We start from the raw sequence: 21,343 nt of genomic DNA on the forward strand, positions 1-21,343 counted from the left end.
ATCAGAGAACCAATCACATTTGTATATATTTGGGTGACTAAAATAGTTTCTAAACAAAGTATATCGTTCTAAAATTCATTTATCTTTACTAAAAGTATTTTAACTTAAGAATATTTTTTTCATTTTTAGAAAAAAAAATGATGGGAATAATGAAGGGACCATGCAACCTCTTTTTGCAAAATTCAGAAACAATATCTAATGATTTACTCTTTTTTCACATAAATTCAGTAACATCTTGCTACTGAACTAAGCACATTATAATAAAGTGATTTTGATTAAAGTATAAGTTTAAAACTTTTTAGAGTTATATAATATATAATAAAAGTCTACATAAAAAAATATATAAAATGAAAAGCACGTCAGAGAGGACTGCATCTTTTGTTATTATCTTGAGCAAAATACCGAGTCTAATATTTTGTAATGAATTCATCAAACCTTAAATTACTAATTATGCTAATCGCTCTCCCCTTTTACTATTAATATACCGAATATATCCAAATGTGGTATTTCACAACTACTTACTGTTATACATAAGCCGTAACTAGACTTTACAAATTAAGGTGGATGTAAATATTGAAATATTTTGGTTAGCATTTTTCAATGAGTCTCTTATATAATTTTATAAAATTTAATTAATAATAAAAAATGTTAAAAATAACGTGTTGAAAAATGTTTACTTATATTTCTATTTACGTTTTATGCTTCAATGGTCATTAATTGAAGAGTTGATTTATAGATAACAACAGTTTAGGTCTAGATAAGATACATACATATACATGGGTAGGAAAATATCAACACTGACATATAATTAACTATTGAAGTTACTCGAGTCCAAGTCAAACTAGCTTATTATAAGAAGATGACAACACATATAGAAGCTAATATACGAAAGGCAAATATATAGATCAAAAATTCCCACCTCGATCCACGATGCGGATCAACTCTGAGGAGGTCTCAGAAATCTTCTTGTTAATTGGATCTTTGTGTTGCTTCATTTTATTGTAGATGCCATAAACATAAGAGCAGAACCCCCACATGCACAAAGCAGTGGACACAGCCTTAACACCACCAAAGGCATCTCTGAACACCACCACCCCTCCTAACACATTCATGGATAGCAATGCTGTCATGCAAATTCCCCCAGTCAATGAACATGTCAGAAACACCATTCCTGCAGTGCCCATAAAGCAAAGTTGCCAAGTCACCACATTAGCCATCACTGTCACCCAATAAACTGTGCTTCCCTTATCAAATATCCTCTCACTCTCTGTCTTCATCTCAGAAAACCCACCATCCCATGCCATGCCAATTGTGGCCAATGTTGTTGCTGCAATCTCCATTATGAGTTGCATTTCCATCACCATTTCATAGCAATAAACCTTCTTGTAAACCTTCTCCATCACTGGCAAGTACAAGGCAAACAATAAACCCGCCCCTATGGTGCAAAAAAATCCAATCAAGTAGTTCCTTTGGGTTATCCCTTTTAGTCTCTCATGACTAGAATCCAATGCTAGGAGAATGGAGCTTAAGGTAAGAAGAATGACACAATTAAGGTTTGAAAATGTTATCTTTTGCTTCACAATGATCACTGATAGGACAAGATTGAAAACTAGTTGTGAAGATAAAAGAAGGGCTGATGTTGAAACAGGAAGATATGAATTTCCCCATGAGAAGAGAAGGTTGTTTAATCCTAGCACAACTCCAATTGAGCCGGACAAAATTAACATCTTGGGAGTGAAATCAGTGAAGGGTTTTCTCTTAGTGAAATTGAGAAGATAAGAGAGAGCAATTGGGATCATCAAGAGAGGAAAGCCTGCAGTTTGAACCCAAGTTGAAACCCATCTACTTGAACCTTTGTGGATAAAATAGTACTTAGAGAGCAAACTTGAACAAAGTGACCCAACAAAGAGACAAAGGTAATTAGTCACCAAAAGGGGCATGTACCTCTTGTTAGTGCAAGACTTTTGATCTGCATGCAACTGCATTGTTGTCTTGTCCATGGAAGATGGTAGATCTGGATGTGCTAATTCTTCTCCACAAATTTCTTGATCAATGAGTTCAATGTCACTGGTGTAGTTCTTGACACAAGGGGTCATAGTTAGAGACTGAGGATGATGATGATGAAGTGCGGGGGGCAGTGATGGGGTAACTTCCATGGAGGAAAAGATATCATGAAGGTTCTAAAGTGGAACACAGCTTTGTATTTGTTGGCATTTTAATTGAAACCGATCAAGTTGAAGTTATTCAGCTATTTTCCTTGCTTGTCAGCTTCATTGAGAACCATCTGTCATCTCTAGGTGTGAAGTTGTATTTGATGTTATTCTTACGTGTGTAGTGTTATTTCGACTACTTTGGTTATTATAAGCACAGTGGACCACTGGAAAATTGGAAAATTAATAAATTTGGTTGATCCCTATTTTTCGTATAACGTACTTTGATCATATTTTTTCATAAATTATCTTATTTTAAAATTAAAAATAATAATTTAATTTATATATAAAAAGATATATTTAAAAATTTATTGCTATTATTATATTATATAATAATAAAGATATATTATATTAAAGAATATAATAAAATAATTCATATATATAAATTAATTATTATGCTCGTCTATTGTACGAATTTATTTAATTTTTTCATAATTTAATTTTTGTAATTATTTTTAATAATAATAAAATTATATTATATTAAGTAATATTAAAGATAACTACATAGATTAAGGTAATAAAACTTTAGATACTTTTTAAAAAAAATTAAAGTACACTGACATTTCTAGTACTGTTTAATAATATTTAAATTAAAACCATTTTTATATGTGTAATTTTTTTAAAAAAATATTAGCATTTATAATTCATAAATTTAAAATATCTAAGCAGCTACTTTAGAATTGATGTCATTTAAAAAACACAGACGGGGCTAATCCTTAAATTTTGATGATTTGTTATCATCTTAGAAATAAAAAGGAACTTTAACTTCTTCAAATGTTGTAGTTAATGTAGTAGAGTGGGTTCATCCTTAAAAATAAAATGATTAAGTGCAAGTTAAATCTAAATTAACTTTACTAATTCAAGAATAGTTTTACTATAAAAACCTAAAAATACTATTTATTGTAATTCATCAAATTTATTTGTAAAATCAAAGAAAAAATATTTATACAAAAAAATAGAGACTTAATTTTATTTTTTATATTCTTTATCACATTATTTATTATATGTTTTTATTTATTATTTTTTCTGTCTCATTTTATCTCCTAAACTCTTTTCACGTTACATAAGGAATGTGAGATACACATTATCCAATTAATTAATATTTACATTGAGAAGATATCACTGTAATGCATGTGATCATGAACTCAATTATGCGTAAACAAAAGAATTAAGATTATCTTTTTTGATACAGTAATTATTTAAATTAAACTTAAACTAATTTAAATATTACAAACATGCATTAATAATATGATGCTGTTGAGTAATAATATATCATGATTTACTAATAATACGCACTAATAATCAACCATTAGTGTACGGAAAAAAAAGAATTCATAGATAATTAGTCACCTACTTGATGTATAATTTTATGACAAATTTATTTTTATTAATCACAAAATTTTTTAAGAATTTCATATTTTGAACATCATACTAAGAAAAGAAGTTTTTACAGAAAAAAAAAGTGAAATATTTAATTTAAAATAAACCTATAAATTAGTTACAAAGACAGTATAATTCAAGTATATTAATTTTTTACTTTTTAAAATTATTTTGTTAATTGTCTCAAATTGTAGTCTATTTAAATGTGTAAGAAACATTGACTTTGGTTGATATTGACATTAAATGATATATGTAATGTCAACATGTTACTAAAATGACTTTGTTTTGTTGAGTGTGTTGAGAGAAATATAAAGTAAACTAATTAGTTGACTCTTCATTCATCTAGGATATATTTTGAGGACGAAAGAGATATTCCAAGGCAAAAACAATGCATGATGGGACCAAGATCCAAACTCTAGATTTATAAATACATCTATTATGAGTGAAATGATGCGCATTATGTTAAAGATTGAGTTGCTTAATTGTGACTGATATTATAAGACATTTGAAAAAAAAAAAAACTATACAATATTCAAGTTAGATTTATACCATTTTGGTTGTGAGAAAAAATATATTCTTATTTTATTGTGTTGCAAGTGCGTGCTTCAATTTATGCTAAATTTATTGAAAATTTTAAGTCATGTTTTCCTTAATAGATTGTCAAGGAGGCAATTGAATCAAGGGTTGAAAGACATGATAATATAGAAATTAATAAATTAGTAAAAAAAAAAAAGTAACACATTAAAAGGAAGTAAGATGATAAATCAATTGAAAGAGCTTGAAATTGAAAAGGTAGATGTGATACAAATGGAAGAGCTTTTAGCAAAGCTGGAGAAATCTAGTGAGACAAAAATTGCTCTTAAATATGACATTTTTAGAAGAGACAATTTTTATAGATAAGGTCAAAAATTTTAATTAAGGAAAAAATATTTATTTTATTTAAATTTAAAACAAAGTTATTTTAATGCTATGTTAATATCATGCATGCTGTTTAATGTGATATATCAATAAATATTAATAATTTTTACATGTTTATTAATAGTAAAAACATAACTGTTTGATAGAATGTAATTAAAAAACTTTTGAAATAATCTTGAAAAGGTCAGAAAGACACATATATTTGAAAACAAACAGGACAGTCATGAGGATGATGAGAAAGAATTAATGTGAAAAGACCAATATGGTAAGAATGAACAAAATTAGCCAACATCATATAAATGACTTATTAAGTGGAAGGAAAATGATTGTTCAACTTACCTAATTAATTCTCCTTTTGGTGACATAGGAGGGAAATAACTTGAAAGAAAGTTTAATTGAAGGTTATTTGAAAACATGCCTCTCACAAGCTAACAATACATATTTGGATAAATTTTCATTAAAATGTGTGTTTTGGTTTGCAAATTTGATTTCCAAACATAAACAAATAAGCCTCAGTAGAAATGCCCACGTGATTTTATGTTGCATGTCAAGGTCAAGTTGAGTATGAACACAACTTCAAAATCAGTCTATACGCCTCTGGAAGAAAATGTTGTCCTTTTTAAGTATATAAAATAGAAGGTTGAGAATGGATTAGATTAATTTAAAATTAAATTATATAAATTAAATGTTAAATTAATTTATCTTTTTTAAATTAGTTAAAAACTGACTTTATAATTTAAATTTAGTTTATAATTGATTTTATCATTTTTCCAAAGTAACTTTAAATTCAATGTTCACTCCCTGTGAGTTTAGATTAAGAACATTGGCCAGCTGAATGAAGTACTCAAGCACTCCCTATCTATCCTATTGTACTTCAACCAATATAAATTTTAGATTATTTGATCGTTTGAATTATAAAATATATTAAATAATGTACTATTTATTTAATAATAAATGATAATTTAATTCAACATATTTATTTATTTACTACTTTTATAATTAAATTGGTTAGTTGAACTTATATATAAACAAATTGAATAATCAGTACATAAGTGACATCTCAAACACCATTGTAATGACTCAGATGATTCACAAGTGACTAAGTTTTCATTCTTTAAACTTGACTAACAACACACCCACTGGAACCTAAGTCCATCCCTACCAGCTATATATAAAGGGTTTTATCTATCCTTGCAAATTGCATGGCAACGAGATTAAATTCTCTACTTCACAAACCTTTTCCCATCAGCTATTTTGAACAATTACTTTCACCATCTTTAACAAAAGAAAGAAAAGGAAAAAGATGGCTTTGGGGAAAAAAGAAATACATTATGAATGAGTTTATAGAACACCTCTATGATGAAAAATCGCCATGGAATGCACAACAATTAACATGCCATTGGAAAAGGGAAAAGTTTTGATCACAAGAATGAGAGCTTTTGGTGGAAATCTATTAGAAAATATGAATGAAGGAGAGATTTCTAAAGGGAAAACAAATGAAGAAATCAATATATTTGTATTAATAAAATAATCACCTCTTAATTATATATGTAAATATATTCATTCATTTAATATATATTATTAATATAATTATTTAAGACTATTAAAATTTTAAAATATAATATGAATAATTTATTATATATATATATATACTTATACTTTTTATTTAATATTATTTTATAAAATATAAAAAGGGATAATAATTTATTTTTTATTTTCTCTTCATTCAATGTGTGTACACTTTCTAAGGTGAAATTTATCTAAAAATTATTTAAATTAATTTTATTAGGAGTTTTTCTAGTTTTTTCTAACTTAAACATGTTTATGAATTATGATTCTCATAATTATTAAATAAAAAATCCTCTAATTTGTGCTAAATAAAATAAACAACACTCTTAAGGTATCTTTAAAGATGTTTTAATTTTAAAAGTAATTATTTTTTTAAAATAAACATTAAATCAAACGCATACTAAGTTAGGGATATTTGTTTTTTAGTTTGGATGGGCTTTGAGCATACTGTTCAATTTGGACTGGAGAATAATATCAACACTCACGAATTTTGCATGTGAATTATATATTCTCTCATACGTCCCCTTACTCCAGTGTTCCTTCCCTTCTCAATAACATGTGCATACTCCATGATATTTGCTACTCATGAAAATGTATACAACTATTCATACTCTGCTCAACACACAAAAAAAAAAAAAGAAAAAACGCTATTCATACTCTGCAATATTTCCTTTAGAACATGAATGATGATTTATATTTATTTTTTTTTATATATGTATATGTTATATATTGACATATTCTCTTATCATTTTAAATTGCCATAATATTATTACAAAATAATTATAGCAAATATTTATAAGTTTAGTTATCTGTCTTAAAAAGCTTTCAAGTAAAATTTGAGATATAATCCTGTATTATTTATTTATTTATTTAATAAAGATATGACTTTTTTTTAATCAAAACAAAATATAATAAAATATTAATTATTTATTTACCATACATATATTACTTTTAAAACTAAATGATAACATTTTAACCAAAATAAACATAAATTTACAACATGTTCTATACATCCATACATACATATTACTAAATTATAATTAACATCCATATTTATAATTGAAAGTTAGCTTTCAATAAGCTAAAAGCTGAAATAACTTTTCATGACTTTTAAAAACTACAAATTCCTTTTCAAAAATTATAAATATATTTTATATTTGTGTTTATTAAACAGTTTTACCAACTTGTACCCAAAAAAATTATATCAAACAACTTCACGAATTTATTAACAAAAAAAAAACAAGTTCTTTCATAAGTCACTTTATCAAAGATTTTTTCTTTAAGGTATTAAACTTTAAAGCTTGTCATGAAAAAATATGGAAAGGACAAAAAGTGCCGCAAGCATTCTGTGAGCTCGTAGTAAAAGTTCAATCTGTGAGCTAATTTTGTGAGCGCAATAATGATTAAAGAAAAGGAAAGGAGAAAAAAAAAAGATTTTGTACTTTACAGGTAACAGCTATATATATATATATATATATATATATATATATATATATATATATATATATATATATATATATATATATATATATATATATATATCACGGGGTGTTGAGTAATCAGAGCCTCTCTAATGTTCATTCACAAATTGTATTTGTTCTCTCAAATATTATTAGTACTAGAAAATTGAAAAATTAAAGAAAAACAATGTAATTAATTATGTAAAAAATGAAGAAAAAAAAAACTGGTTTTGTGAATACAAGGGAAAAAGGTATGAACAAATATTTTTCAGTGAGATTTAACTATTTAATAATAATAATAATTACACCGAAGTATTCTTCCATTGGTTACTCTAGAATTTTGAGCAATATGCATCATAATAATAATCAAGTTTTATTCTATCGAGTAAATTCAGTTACATGATTATATATTTTAAAAATTAATTTTTTAAGGTATTATTTATTATGAGATTGCTTTAAATAATTTTCTCTAATGTTATTTTGAATTTTCTTCCATTCTTTTTATTAACTTAAAAGTCATTATTAATCTCTTCAACTGTACCTTTACTTATATTTTTTTTATATATTTAAATCATTTTAAATTAATTATTACAAATAAAAATTATTATTACGCCAAAAGATTTCCTATTATCATATCAAATAATTCAATACTTTAACCCTTCACAATAAAAATTAAAAATTTAATTTAAAAATATAAAAATAAATTGCTAAGGGCTGCACAACAAATGAATTAAATTATATATCGTGTTATCATGTTCTCCTTCATTTACCTTAAATATCCATTGTCTAACATATAATATTAGTTTAAGTGATAACTACCATATTAAGTTGGTATTTCACATATCACCTGAACAATTATGTTTAAGTGTTATTAATGCTTATTAACTCTAGAAATTGATGTGATAAATTTTTTTAACAATTCAGGGACTCTTGAAAATGAAGTATTTATCAAGGTTCCGTTTGGTCAGAGGAAAGAATGTGAGGAGGGTAGGAAATGGGACAAGGTTCAGATGAATAGAGGGAAAAAAACAAGGAATTTTTAATTTGTTAGACCTATTCTCTCCTCCCCGTGAAAGGAGGAGGGTTTAAATAATATTATATATTATAAATTTGATAAAAAAAAATTTAAAATAAATATTTATTAAAAATTTATAAAAAAATTATTTTTAATAAATTTTTAATATGACTTAATTATTTGTTTATTCTCTTACTTTTTTATTTAAACAAGTAATTTTTTTAAATTTTAACTCATTTAAATAATGTATATTTTTCATTATATTTTTACCTTACTTTTCACTGGGATAAGCACCGGTACTCTATGTTGAGGGTACTCTATGTTGAGGAATTAATCATGTTTGATTTTCTTTTCACGTGTTACTATTTTTATTTAATAAATTTCCACGTGTTACTATTGATACAATCAAACTGATCAAAATGTGCCAATATGTTCAGTTAATTAGGTGGAAATTTTTCTTATCTGAGCCTGTAAATAAAAATAAGGTGATTGATAAGTATAATCCTTTTAATTGGATCCTTTTAGTCCATTCTAATTAATAGATAATAAAATTATTTACTTATACGATAAATTTTTAAAAATATAATATTTTTTTCTTTGTCAGATCAACTATTTTATTTCATTCTTTTTCTTTTTTTTCTATTAATTTTTTATAAAAAATTTATGCCAATACAATTTCTCATTGACAATTAAGCCCTTAAATAATTTCGAAACGCTAAAAAGATTCAGACTAAAAAAATGATAAAAATTTTAATACACATTCACCTACAACAATGCATAAACCACAAGAGAGCTATAGGCAGAGAACTTGATCACTGATAATGGGTTTAGTTTTGTATCAAATCTACTCAAAGTGTAGTTTATTTTAACACTATATGGTTTATAATTTTTACCTTAAAATATAGTTTAATATAATTTTCAGCATTTAACGTGATTTTATAAGATTCTTAGAGATTTAGTGTGATTCTAAAACATGCTATACGTGACTCTATTTAAAAACCCCACTAATTTTTTTTTCTTTGGGTCATCAAATCCCAGTAAACTTAAGCAACAGATTCCCTGTGATACCAAAGCTGTGGATAACAAAGTTATACCAAACTTTAGATCAACTTACCAGCCCAGAAAATATCGATAGTGATTACGAAGTTATCACCTTTCTTCGTGGTATACAAAGATATCATCATTAAGTCGATTGGCTAGGATTAAGTGCTCCTTAATTGCATAAATAATCAAAGATAAACAAGAATTTGCGTTTATAAAAATGAAAATTGGAAAAGAATGTATTCTAACGACAATACTTGAATATAGTAAGTTATTTTGTTACATATTTTTAGTATTGGACAGAATCTTACGTAAGTTTAAAAACTTACACTTAATGAATTTTATTTAATTTAAATTTAACGAATTATAATTTATTACTTCATTGGCAGTTAAATTTAAATTAAATAAAAAATTTAAATTGAGTGTAAGAATTTTTAAACTTATACTAATATAAATTTTGTTTTCTTCTTTTAGTAATATTTTATAATTAAAGTTTTACTTTAAAAATTAATGTCTACCGTGCTTGTATTGTATTTTTGATTCTGATACGGAGTTACTTCAATTAATGGTTGAAGATGTAACTTTTTTTCTTAACTTTTTAAATCATAAATAAATAAATAATTCGTCATAACTAATAAAAATAAATATATTTCAGAATTTTATGATATATTTTAAAAACATTGAGTTTCTTTAAATAAGACATTGTTTTATAAATTAAAGTTTTAATGGTTATTTTTAAAGATATTTTTTATAAAATATTTATTATGTCTTTTTTATTTATTTTTAATAAATGGAGTTGATAGAATTGTTTTTGGTAAAGGAAAAAAATTAAATATATATTTAACAAAGGTACATAAATATTGATAATGAGATTAGAAGTTATTTCTAGAAATAACTACCAATACTTTCTTGTTATAATCATAAAAAAAATAAAAACTTATATTTATGGTTGAGTTTTTTGTTATTAAATTATTTGTATACTTATTAGCAAAAATTAAAATTAAAATTATTTGTATACTTTTATTTATGGTCAAATTTGTGTTAATAAAATGCTCACATTTACCTATATAATTGAATGTATTTATTAATTTAATATATAAGACATCAATTTTACCAATTAACATTAAAGATGTCTTATGTTTTTAGAATAGAGTATAAATTCATGATATATAATTATCCTTTATTAATCTTAATAAATTAGATAATTGTTTTTTATTAATGAGAACAAAATAATAATAATAAATAAATGTAAAATTATTATGTTATAATAATTTAAAAAATAAAAAATCTATATATGTTTAACTACTTTTGTTGATTTGTGTAATTTAGATAAAATTATCTTATAAAAAAACAAGAAAGAGTACATTAGATAATGATTATCAGTACAGTGTGATTTGGTGACACATATTGAGAAATTAAAAATAATTTAATTAAAAATTGTAACATTTAATGTTATTAATTTATTAACATTTTAATAAATTTATTATACATAAATTTTTATTGTGTATCCATAGATATACATTAAAAAAATTAAATGAATATATATATATATATATATATATATTAATATATAGATAGTAATAAATCTCACAATAAATATAAAAATGAATTTACAATTAATATATTTAAAAATATAGTTTTATTTTTACAATTAAGATAAAAATATTAATAATTATATTTTACAGACAAAATCGAAAGAAGTAGTATCTAACACACGTTACGATACAAATAGAACACTGAGTGTCTGAGTGATAATTTTAGCATTTTAGAAACCAGTTATTTTGTTTTCACAGACAAGAAGCCAGTCCATCTTTAATGCCAACATTCATTAATCTAATTATTGGAAATAAAATTTAAATTTAAATTAAAAAATACTTAAAGCACGCGTCTAAGTTGTATACTATAAGTAACATGCTATTGAATCTTAACCAAACTTATTAATTACACCAACTTGGCAATTAAGAAGCTAGTACCACTATCCTATCAATGAATCACCCCACGGTTCCCAATAGGGATCAACTCTGCGGAAGATTCACTCCTATTCCTCATTCGAGCTTTCTCTTGCACCATTTTAATGTACATCCCATAGACATAAGAGCAAAATCCCCATACACACAAAACAGTTGACACAGCCTTGAAGCCTCCAAAAGCATCTCTGTACACCACTACCCCTCCTAACACATTCATGGATAGCAATGCTGTCATGCAAATTCCACCAGTTAGTGAAGATGTCAAAAACACCATTCCTGCAGTGCCCATAAAGCATAATTGCCATGTCACCACATTAGCCATCACTGTCACCCAATAAACTGTGCTTCCCTTATCAAATACCCTTTGACTTTCTTCCTTCATTTCAGAAAATCCTCCATCCCATGACATGCCTACGGTGGCTAATGCTGTAGCTGCAATCTCCATTACGAGTTGCATTTCCATCACCATTTCGTAGCAATACACCTTCTTGTAAATCTTCTCCATCACTGGCAAATACAAGGCAAATAACAAACCTGCTCCTATGGTGCAAAAGAATCCAATGAAGTAGTTCTTTTGTGTGAGCCCTTTTGGTCTCTCGTGACTAGAATTTAAGGCAAGGATGATGGAGCTTAGGGTAAGAAGGATGACACAATTAAGGTTTGAAAAGGTTATCTTTTGTTTCACAATAATGGCTGAGAGAATGAGGTTGAAAACTAGTTGAGAGGACAAGACAAGTGCTGAGGTTGAGACTGGGAGATATGCAACTCCCCATGAGATCAAAAGATTATTAAGGCCTAACATAAAACCAACAAAAATTGATAAAATAAACATCTTTAGACTGAAATCAGTGAAGGGTTTTCTCTTGGTGTATTTAAGGATACATGGGAGACAAATTGGGATGATCAAGAGAGGAAAACCTGCGCACTGAACCCAAGTTGAGACCCATTTGCTTGAACCTTTGTGGATGAAATAGTACTTGGAGAGCAAACTTGAAGAGAGTGAACCCACAAAGAGCATTAGGTAATTAAGAACCAAAAGGGGTATGTACCTCTTGTTGGTGATTGACTTTTGATCTTCATGCACCTGATTTTTGTTGTCTGCGGATAATGAAGGTAGATTTGGATGTGATTCTTCCGTACCTTGTTGATCTGTGGATTCAATATCGCTTGTTTCATTCTGGGGGAGGGGGGTCATGCTGAGAGACTGATGATGCAATTGTGGGGCTTGTGATTTGGCCTCCATGGAGGAGAGATTGAAAATGGAGAGAGATTTTATTTGCAAAGTAAATCTATCTATTTAGATACAGTCACGCCCTTAAATCTAATTTTGAAAATTCATTTCTGGTACTTTAAAAAAAAAACATTTATGGTTATCTAATTAAGGGTTGTAAATGAAAAAGTGTAAAAAAACATAGTCATAAATAAATTATTAAAATTAAATTTAAGTAAATCTTAAATATCCTTATACAGCTGTCTAAGCAAGATCAACTTTAAACTTCAGTCACATCTTATATTCTCACAAAAAATCATCTTTCTTTTTAAAAAATTATTCAATTAAAAATACTTGATTATTGTAAAAAGTAAAAAGTTAAATATAAATCATTAAATCTTACTTAAATTACTAATATTAAAAAATGTATATGAAAATTTAAAATAATTGTATGACTATTAACTTTTAATTTTGACAATTTATATAGAATTGTATGATTTAAATTTTTAGATTTTATATACTTAAAATGAAATTAATTATTGTTGTATATAGATTGTTTTGCCCTACTAAAGGGGCGATAATAATATGTTACATCTCACTTATATTGAATGGGCAAAAGGAAATGAAAGAAAACAAATAAATAACAACAGAAAGAAGGAGAAAGATGAGATGGAAAATGTGATTAAAAAAATAAAATTATTAATTTATATCATTATAACATTAGTTAGAGAATCAAGAGAGTAAATTTTTTATTAAAAATTATATTAAGATGTATTAAAAATCATGAAGGAGGTGCATTAATAATATTTTTTAATAAAAATGATTATTTTACTTTTTTTAAATATATTTAGAAAACTAATTAATATTTATTATAAAAAATTAATAAATTTTTTATCTAAAGTGATAAAATAAAACTATATACTTTAATTTAAATTAAATTGTGGAATATTTAATTTAAATTAATAAAAACTCACCTGTATTGTTTTCATTTTAGAAAAGTTAAATTAACGTGAACCTTTCGAGGTGTGATGGTTCTATGCCTGTGAAGTTTTACATGGCATGATTTTTATATAGTCCCTTTTAAAGAAAATAAAAGCATTAAACTTTAACACTTCACTCACGGGGTTTTATATATTATCTATTTCCTAAAGCAAAGGCATATTATACTCATAAACATCTAGGCATCATGGTATTAATATTTAATGTTATACTGGAGAGATTTCATCTTAAATGCATCTGATATGGTAAATTGATGACAAAGGCATTTATGAGCATTCTGCAACAATTAGACACCTCATTTACAATTTGTAGTAATTTTATTTTTATTAATCATAATAACATCAACTTATAAGATAAATCCATATTATGTAAGCACAGAACTTTTCAAAAATAGTTTATAGGGACTATATAACTTTGTACAGTCTGATTTCAACTATGGTAACATGGAAAATGATTAATATTATAAATGAAAATATGTAATAATAGTATTGAGCCATATGAGGATTGGCTAAATTAACAAGGTAGGATGATATTGGTGATGATTTCTCTAATGAACTTGTATTGGCTAGTAATTAATATGTAATTATTGTTATAATTTAGTATAGATTATTGTTGAAGCTGAGGACATGTAAACTTTAGTAAAAATAATAACATTATTTTAAAAGAAATTACCCTAAACATTTAAACGCGTGTCTCTAAAAAGAGAGAGAGATTTGTGGAGGAATACCCGAAGAGAACTCATCAACTTTATCGGGAAGCTTCTTTCTAATGCTCTGTCTTCAATGTAAAATTAATGACTTTAAACTGTTATTCCGAGTTCTGGGTAGTGAGTTTGACTACTTTATCCTCAATTGATGAACAGTACTTACTTTGAAATATAAAGGCAGCACTTTGACGAGAAACTAGCCAGATTGGTATGCAGTTTTTGTGCAAGGTCGGTGTTGTATTGCGGAAAATTTAAGCCAACTTTCAAGTTATAACTCCAGAAGTCAACTTTCAGGATAATCACTTGAATTCTACCTACATGTTTCTTTGTTGCTCAGGTTAAAAAAAATATAATGCATATAGCCTTTAAGTAATCTTGTCTTATTTTTAAATTTTAAATTTTAAATTTTTATTCTAAAAGATGTGTTAGGAAATATTATGAAAATAATTTTTTACTTATATTTTATGTCACTTTTCAGTATTTTATAAAAAATATGTCATTTTCAAAAGGACAAATAATAATATTTTTAAAAGTTTTAATTTTGATTAAAAAAATTAACTTTTCATTTAAATAATTTATATATTATTTTATTATTTTTTGTTTATCTCAAATAGTAAGATATAACATAACATAAACTTAATTTTTCTATTATCTCCTAAACTTTAGCCATTATTATTTTAGTTAATTATAATAAACAAAATTATTATTGTACCTTATCGGTCATTATATACTTTTGTTTTAAAAGCAAAAATGACATTTCTTTACAAGAATAGAAGAATAGGTCGTAGTATATACATAAATCACAATATATAGAAATATTTTAATTTACTCATGAACTTAGGTCACAAATTATATGAACTACTCGTATATTCTTTTTTTAATTATTACTTTTCCTTACTTTTATCATAACATATTTTTATTCAATTTTTATCCTATAATTATTTTATTTAATTATGTTTACCAATGAGCCTCTTAATGTGCATACAAGTGCATAAGCAAATCAAACTATACTTAAGATATTTCACCCTTTTTTTCATACACTTGGTGTGTATATCTAAATTAAATAAAAAAGTATAAATAAATAATAAAATATATTTCATATAATTATTTTTAAATTTAATATATTATAAATTTAAAAATTAAAAATTATAATTATTAATATAAATATTTAAATAAAATTAAATAAAGAAAAAATTAATTCAAAAATAAATATAAAAAGTCAATATTAAATAAAAAAATACTTAATATAGAAAAATTGCTTTAAATGATAAAAAAGAATTAAAATTTAAAATATTCATATTTAAGAAATTTTTAAAAATAACTTCTTTCAAGAATTAGTGCTCACAAAACATGTATCGATGTTAATTATTAATATATATATATATATATATATATATATATATATATATATATATATATTGTATACCTATAACACACAATAAAAAGATAAATAAAAAAATTTATATTTAAATAAAATTATTTAATTGTGATAAAAATTATTTATTATTTATTATTATGTAAATTAAAATATTTAATAACCATATTTAATATTTTCATATCAATCTTTATACACACAATAATAAAAAAATATAATTATTCTAAAATTGTGCACATTTGTTTTTCAGAAATAAAAAGTAGAATTTAATATTTTTATTTTGACATTGACAATTATAATTATTTTAGTTGACTTTATATTAATATTATTATATAACAATATTATTAAACATTTAAAAATACTAATTAAAAAATATTCTTATGCATATTTTTATGTGATTACAAATATTTAATAAAGTATATTTTTAGAATAGGATAAATATAAATTTATTTGATAGGAATTTATTGCTTAAATTTTTTAAAGTTTAGTCTGATTAAATCTAATTAAGTAATAGATTTAATTTATTTTTAAAAAAAATTAATTAATTAAATAAGTCAAATTGAACTTAAAAAAATTATTAGACCTAGTTGAATAACTTATTTAAGATTTATAAAATTAATAATAATATATTAAATAATTTTATATAAAAATTATAATATTATATTAAATTAAATTTTAAAATAAATAAAATCTTAAATTATATATTATAATTCTTTTGTTTTAGTTGAAAAGTATCTTTATTATATAAGATAGAACAACGCTCGTAGAAGTCTTTTGTATTATTATTTTTTGATAAATATTTTTTATTAATATATTTATAATTTATTTTAAAATAATAATGTTTCTTGTGTATTTCTTTTGTTGCTTTTGCTACTTTTAAGTGTAAATTTTATTTAGTTGATTTAAAGTATAAAAATTTATGTTACTAAATTTGTTTAATGATTTGTAGATTAATGTTTATTCAATTGTGTGTTATATGTTTAGTAATTTACTTATTCAAATCAAATATATGGTTTGAAAGTAATAAATAAAAATATATAATATTATTACAAATATCTAAAGTACTAAACTATTATTTATAACTTATTTATATACAAATCTTATGATTTTTATATAAACATATCTATTTAAATAGTTTGATAATTTACTTATAAAGATATTTAATGATTTATTAACAATTTTAATACGAAATAAGATTATTAAAAAGACTAGTAACTCAAATTAATATTTTAAGAAAGTCACGTTAGACTTAATAAAGAATTTATAATAGATAATAGATTATACTTAAACTTAAAATTATTAAATTGATTATATTTACTTATATAAAGTAAATATAATATATTTCTATCCATATTTAACAATAATGTTTTAAAAACTCTATTATCTATAATCAGTTTTTATTGGTTTAAGTATTATTAGATAGTTACTTTTTCTTATACAATTAGAGCTATAAGAAAGGGCTGAAGCCTGGGAGCCAATCCTACCTAACCCAAAAATAATTAATCCAGCTCTGTCTCTATATTAATTAAAAACAATATATTAAGTCATGCACTATTTAACTCATAATATATGGGTCAGAATAATGATATTTACAGATTAGTCAAATCCTAAAAACATTCTTAAATTTTACTTAATGTTAGGACTTGAATCCTAATCCTTTTTAAAGACTCCCAAATTTTTAAATAATTGTCTAGATTTTTATTAAATTTGTGGAACTAAGAGTTGAAACACGTATAGTTAGCTAGATTTTTGTTAAAAAATTATATTTATCTCTCTTAAAAAAATTAAAACTTAAAAAAAATCTGCTAAGAAAACTCTGACCCTAACCTTAACCCTAATCAAATGGACATTTTAGTCTATAAAATTTTGATGAATTTTTTTACAGTTCTATATATAATGTCTTCTATTCTAATATTATGAATGCAAAATATGTTTTTATACATATTTAATAAAGAGTTTATGATTATTTTCCTTTATTCACAGTTGATAGAATCTAATACAACATTTAAATACATAGGATTATGTTATATGGCATTTATTTCTTAAAAAGAAATTAAAAGAAAATATTTTTGTGTTGTGTAATAGACATTTACTGTAATTTAAAATAATGAAACTGAATAATGATATAAAATTTAAGTAGAAAGAAAGTGAGGTAAGAAACTTTTATAATATATAGAACATTTTAGGGAGTAAAGTTGATATAAATATCTAAAGTGTTTGGTAAAAAAATTATTTAATATTTTAATTGATAGTTTTTTAAAGAGAAAAAAAAATTATAATATCAAATATGTGATTCTTTTAACACTGAAGAAATAATTTCAAATATTTGATAAATGAAATTCAATTTTTAAAACTATAATATAAAAAAATTCTCAACTTAACTGAAAAATTTATATATATTTTACTTTCACACAAGACTTATCTTATAATAATTTGTCAATTTTTAATAATTTATGAATAAAAGTTACTAATAATGACACTAATTATTAAACTAGTTGAAAAACATGATGTGACATAAAATTAGATGATTTATGCCATATGTTAAAATTTTGAAATTGAATTTAAGTTAATATTAATTAAATTTGTAATAATATATAAAATTGATACCTTAAAAAAATAAATATAAATTCAATTTAATATAATGTATAAATATTTAAATTTTTTAAAAATAGATTGAATTTAAAATAATGTTTCCAATCTATCGTTCTAAACAAATATTTTTTATATAAAAATTAATAATAATGGTGATGATAAATAAAATTATTTTCATATAAAAATATTAAAATATTACACTGGTTACTCTGCATTTATTTGTTAGTATTACTATAATAACTTTGAAACAAGTAGTATTATCACATAAATTTTATCTCTTCTTTTTAAAAAAATTAACTCTCAAATGAAGTCTTAAAAATATGAAAATATTTTGAAAGATTTACAAAATATTTTCTTCTCATTAAAAAGCTTGAAATTTATTTTTTTATGTTTTTAAAAATAATTTTTTTACAAGTAAGAAGTAAAATAAAATTTGTTTATTAACCTAATTTTTTTTATTTTTTAAAATGACAGTTTTTTAAATTGTTTTAAAATATAATTTTAAAAAATTAAAAAAGAAAATAGAAACAAACAAGCTCTTCAATTTTCTCTTTTCATTTCTTTCTTTTCAAAAGCTAATTCCAAAAGCTTAAAATGAGTAAAACTTTTGCTATATAAATAAAGATGGGGTTATTTTAAGTTTTTTGTCAGACCTTAAAATTCTTAAAGTAACACAATGTTTTTCCAAAGCAAAAGTAGCCCAGCCCACTTCATTTTAACCTGCCTCAGATCTTAGGATGAGTGTGAATAACAATATGGGGTATATGGCAAGTAGCCAGTTTCAGCTTCAATTGGCAGTGTGGGCCCACTTAAGGTGGGTCCACGTCAGAAGTGAACCCAGGTTTCAACTTTGAGATATTTTTTTTAAAACCATTATGTGTGATGTAAAGGCAAATTTTACAAGATATGTGCATTCCTAATTAATTAAATAATAGACAAGAAAAGAAGAGAAGAATTGAAGAACATGTCAATCACATCTGCCTATGCAAAAACAAAAGCCACATTGGATTTGATCCTCAGGTGGCTGCAATGCAAAAAGACTGTATTCATTGTTAGTGACTTAAAGTGCATTACAAAAATAATCTAAAACTGTTATTATTTTTTTTTATTTTTTTAAGTATGTGTCTAAGGACACACTCAGTTATACTAAAATAATAAATAATAAAATTTTATTAAAAATTACAACATTTACTATTACTGTGTAATTTTAAATAGATCATATTATGTATTTTTTATATAAAAAAAGTATTGTGTAAAAATTCTTATTGTGTGAATTTTTTGAATTGTAGCTTGTTATATTTTATTTTCTAATCTTAAATGTACGTTGGTATCAATTATTCATGATATTTGGCCCTATATTCTTTTTTATGCTTTGACATATGATTTCTTTTTGGTTGATGCCAGCACGTACAAAGCTCAAGTTGTGATATAATAATACTTAATATTTCAAGTCATGGATGTGCTATGTATTTTAAGAATAACAGGAACAATTGACCATGTTTTCAAGTTCTTACTTATCTAATTATCTTATATAAAGTCAGCTAATACCTACGGGGAAAAATATATAATCAACTATAATATACAAAGAACATGGTCATCACGACTAAGATGTGAAAAGGTCATGTTGGCATGTTATGTTAACTCATTCTTTACATTCTATCCATTTCCTATATAAGCAGTTATCTACCCTTTGGTGTTCCTCAAGTCCATGTTGAGTTTCTGATATAGAAATCCTTATCAAAAGACATAGTAGCTTCACATAAAAGAGATGGAGCAACCAAGAATTTCATTGATGGAGTGCTTGCAAAATGAAAAGCATATTGTGGTGGATCCACTTTCACTAAAAAATTATCCTATTAAACAAGGGTACCATGACACTACCATGCTGCCAAGTATAATCACCACAACTTCAGCAGCCACCATTTTGCACCCTCCAACTCTACAACCTCCAAAACCAAGATTCTTAAGCATGAGTCTCCCGAATTCGGCGAATTCATCGCCTCGTTTCGCTTCGGCTCTTTCGAAGAAGAAATCAAAAAGTGAGAGCCCGGAATCACAATGTCATGCTACTAACTTAACCTACAAGCTTCAGCATCTGCTACAAGAAATGCACTTAAGGAAGAGCAAGTCATGTGGTGAAGGAAGAGCATGTGCACCCTCAGATGAATTTGATCACTGGTTGAGTAAATTAAGTGCAATGGAGCATGATAAGTGGCACCATGACGACTTGTCCAGGATTGAAGCTGTCAAAGAAAGTTCCAAGAGTGTTAATAAGCACATGAAAACACAAAATGATGGCCTTAAATGCAGTGCTTTTTGCCTTTATCTACCAGGCTTTGGTGGTAAAGTAAAGCCAGTTAAAACAAGAAAGGAAGGTGTAATATCTAGGACAGTTTCCTTGGAAAACTTTGAATGTGGTTCATGGGCTTCTGCAGCAATATTCAATGAGATTGAAGGAGGCTCCACCAACTCCTACTTTGATCTTCCAATAGAGTTGATCAAATGCAGTGCTAGTGAAGTGTACTCGCCAGTTGCTGCATCTTTTGTCTTTGAAAAAGACCTCAAAGGGGTTCTGAAGAATGGTTCCACTAGAGGCAGTGTTAGAAAATCTGATGCATCACCTCGCCATGTTCGGTTTTCCATATCTTCTTCTCCATCATACCCTGCCTCCCCAGCATCCTGCATCTCTCCTCGTTTGAGAAAAGCCAGAGAAGATTTTAATGCCTTCTTAGCAGCAGCACAAAGTGCTTGACAATGAAATAGGGAATTTAGAATAAAAATATTTACTCATAAAGCTTCATTTGTAGCTGATTTTGTTACCTTCATACGAAAAATGAATACTTGCTTTTGTGTCCAATTCTGCAATCCGCACACTCATTTAGCAAGTGCTAGCCTACT

At 25.0% G+C, this 21,343-nt stretch overlaps 3 protein-coding genes across 3 annotated transcripts; 1 reads left to right on the forward strand and 2 right to left on the reverse strand.

Annotated features, from left to right (window-relative positions):
- Window positions 1-905: 905 nt before the first annotated feature.
- LOC113852276 (probable purine permease 4) lies at window positions 906-2,096 on the reverse strand. Its single transcript, XM_027482513.1, has one exon. The coding sequence runs from the start codon at window positions 2,094-2,096 to the stop codon at window positions 906-908; it is 1,191 nt and encodes a 396-aa protein (XP_027338314.1).
- Window positions 2,097-9,161: 7,065 nt separating this feature from the next.
- LOC113852785 (probable purine permease 4) lies at window positions 9,162-12,833 on the reverse strand. Its single transcript, XM_027483155.1, has 2 exons — window positions 11,661-12,833; window positions 9,162-9,191 (listed from the first exon to the last, which is right to left on the reverse strand). Exons 1-2 carry the CDS (start codon window positions 12,804-12,806, stop codon window positions 9,162-9,164), a joined length of 1,176 nt encoding a protein of 391 aa, XP_027338956.1. The 5' UTR covers window positions 12,807-12,833.
- Window positions 12,834-20,213: 7,380 nt separating this feature from the next.
- Window positions 20,214-21,197, forward strand: LOC113852277. Its single transcript, XM_027482514.1, has one exon. The coding sequence runs from the start codon at window positions 20,214-20,216 to the stop codon at window positions 21,195-21,197; it is 984 nt and encodes a 327-aa protein (XP_027338315.1).
- Window positions 21,198-21,343: the final 146 nt, after the last annotated feature.

Source organism: Abrus precatorius, unplaced genomic scaffold (genome assembly GCF_003935025.1).
Source record: "Abrus precatorius isolate BTA unplaced genomic scaffold, Abrus_2018 Scaffold10, whole genome shotgun sequence".
NCBI lineage: Eukaryota > Viridiplantae > Streptophyta > Magnoliopsida > Fabales > Fabaceae > Abrus > Abrus precatorius.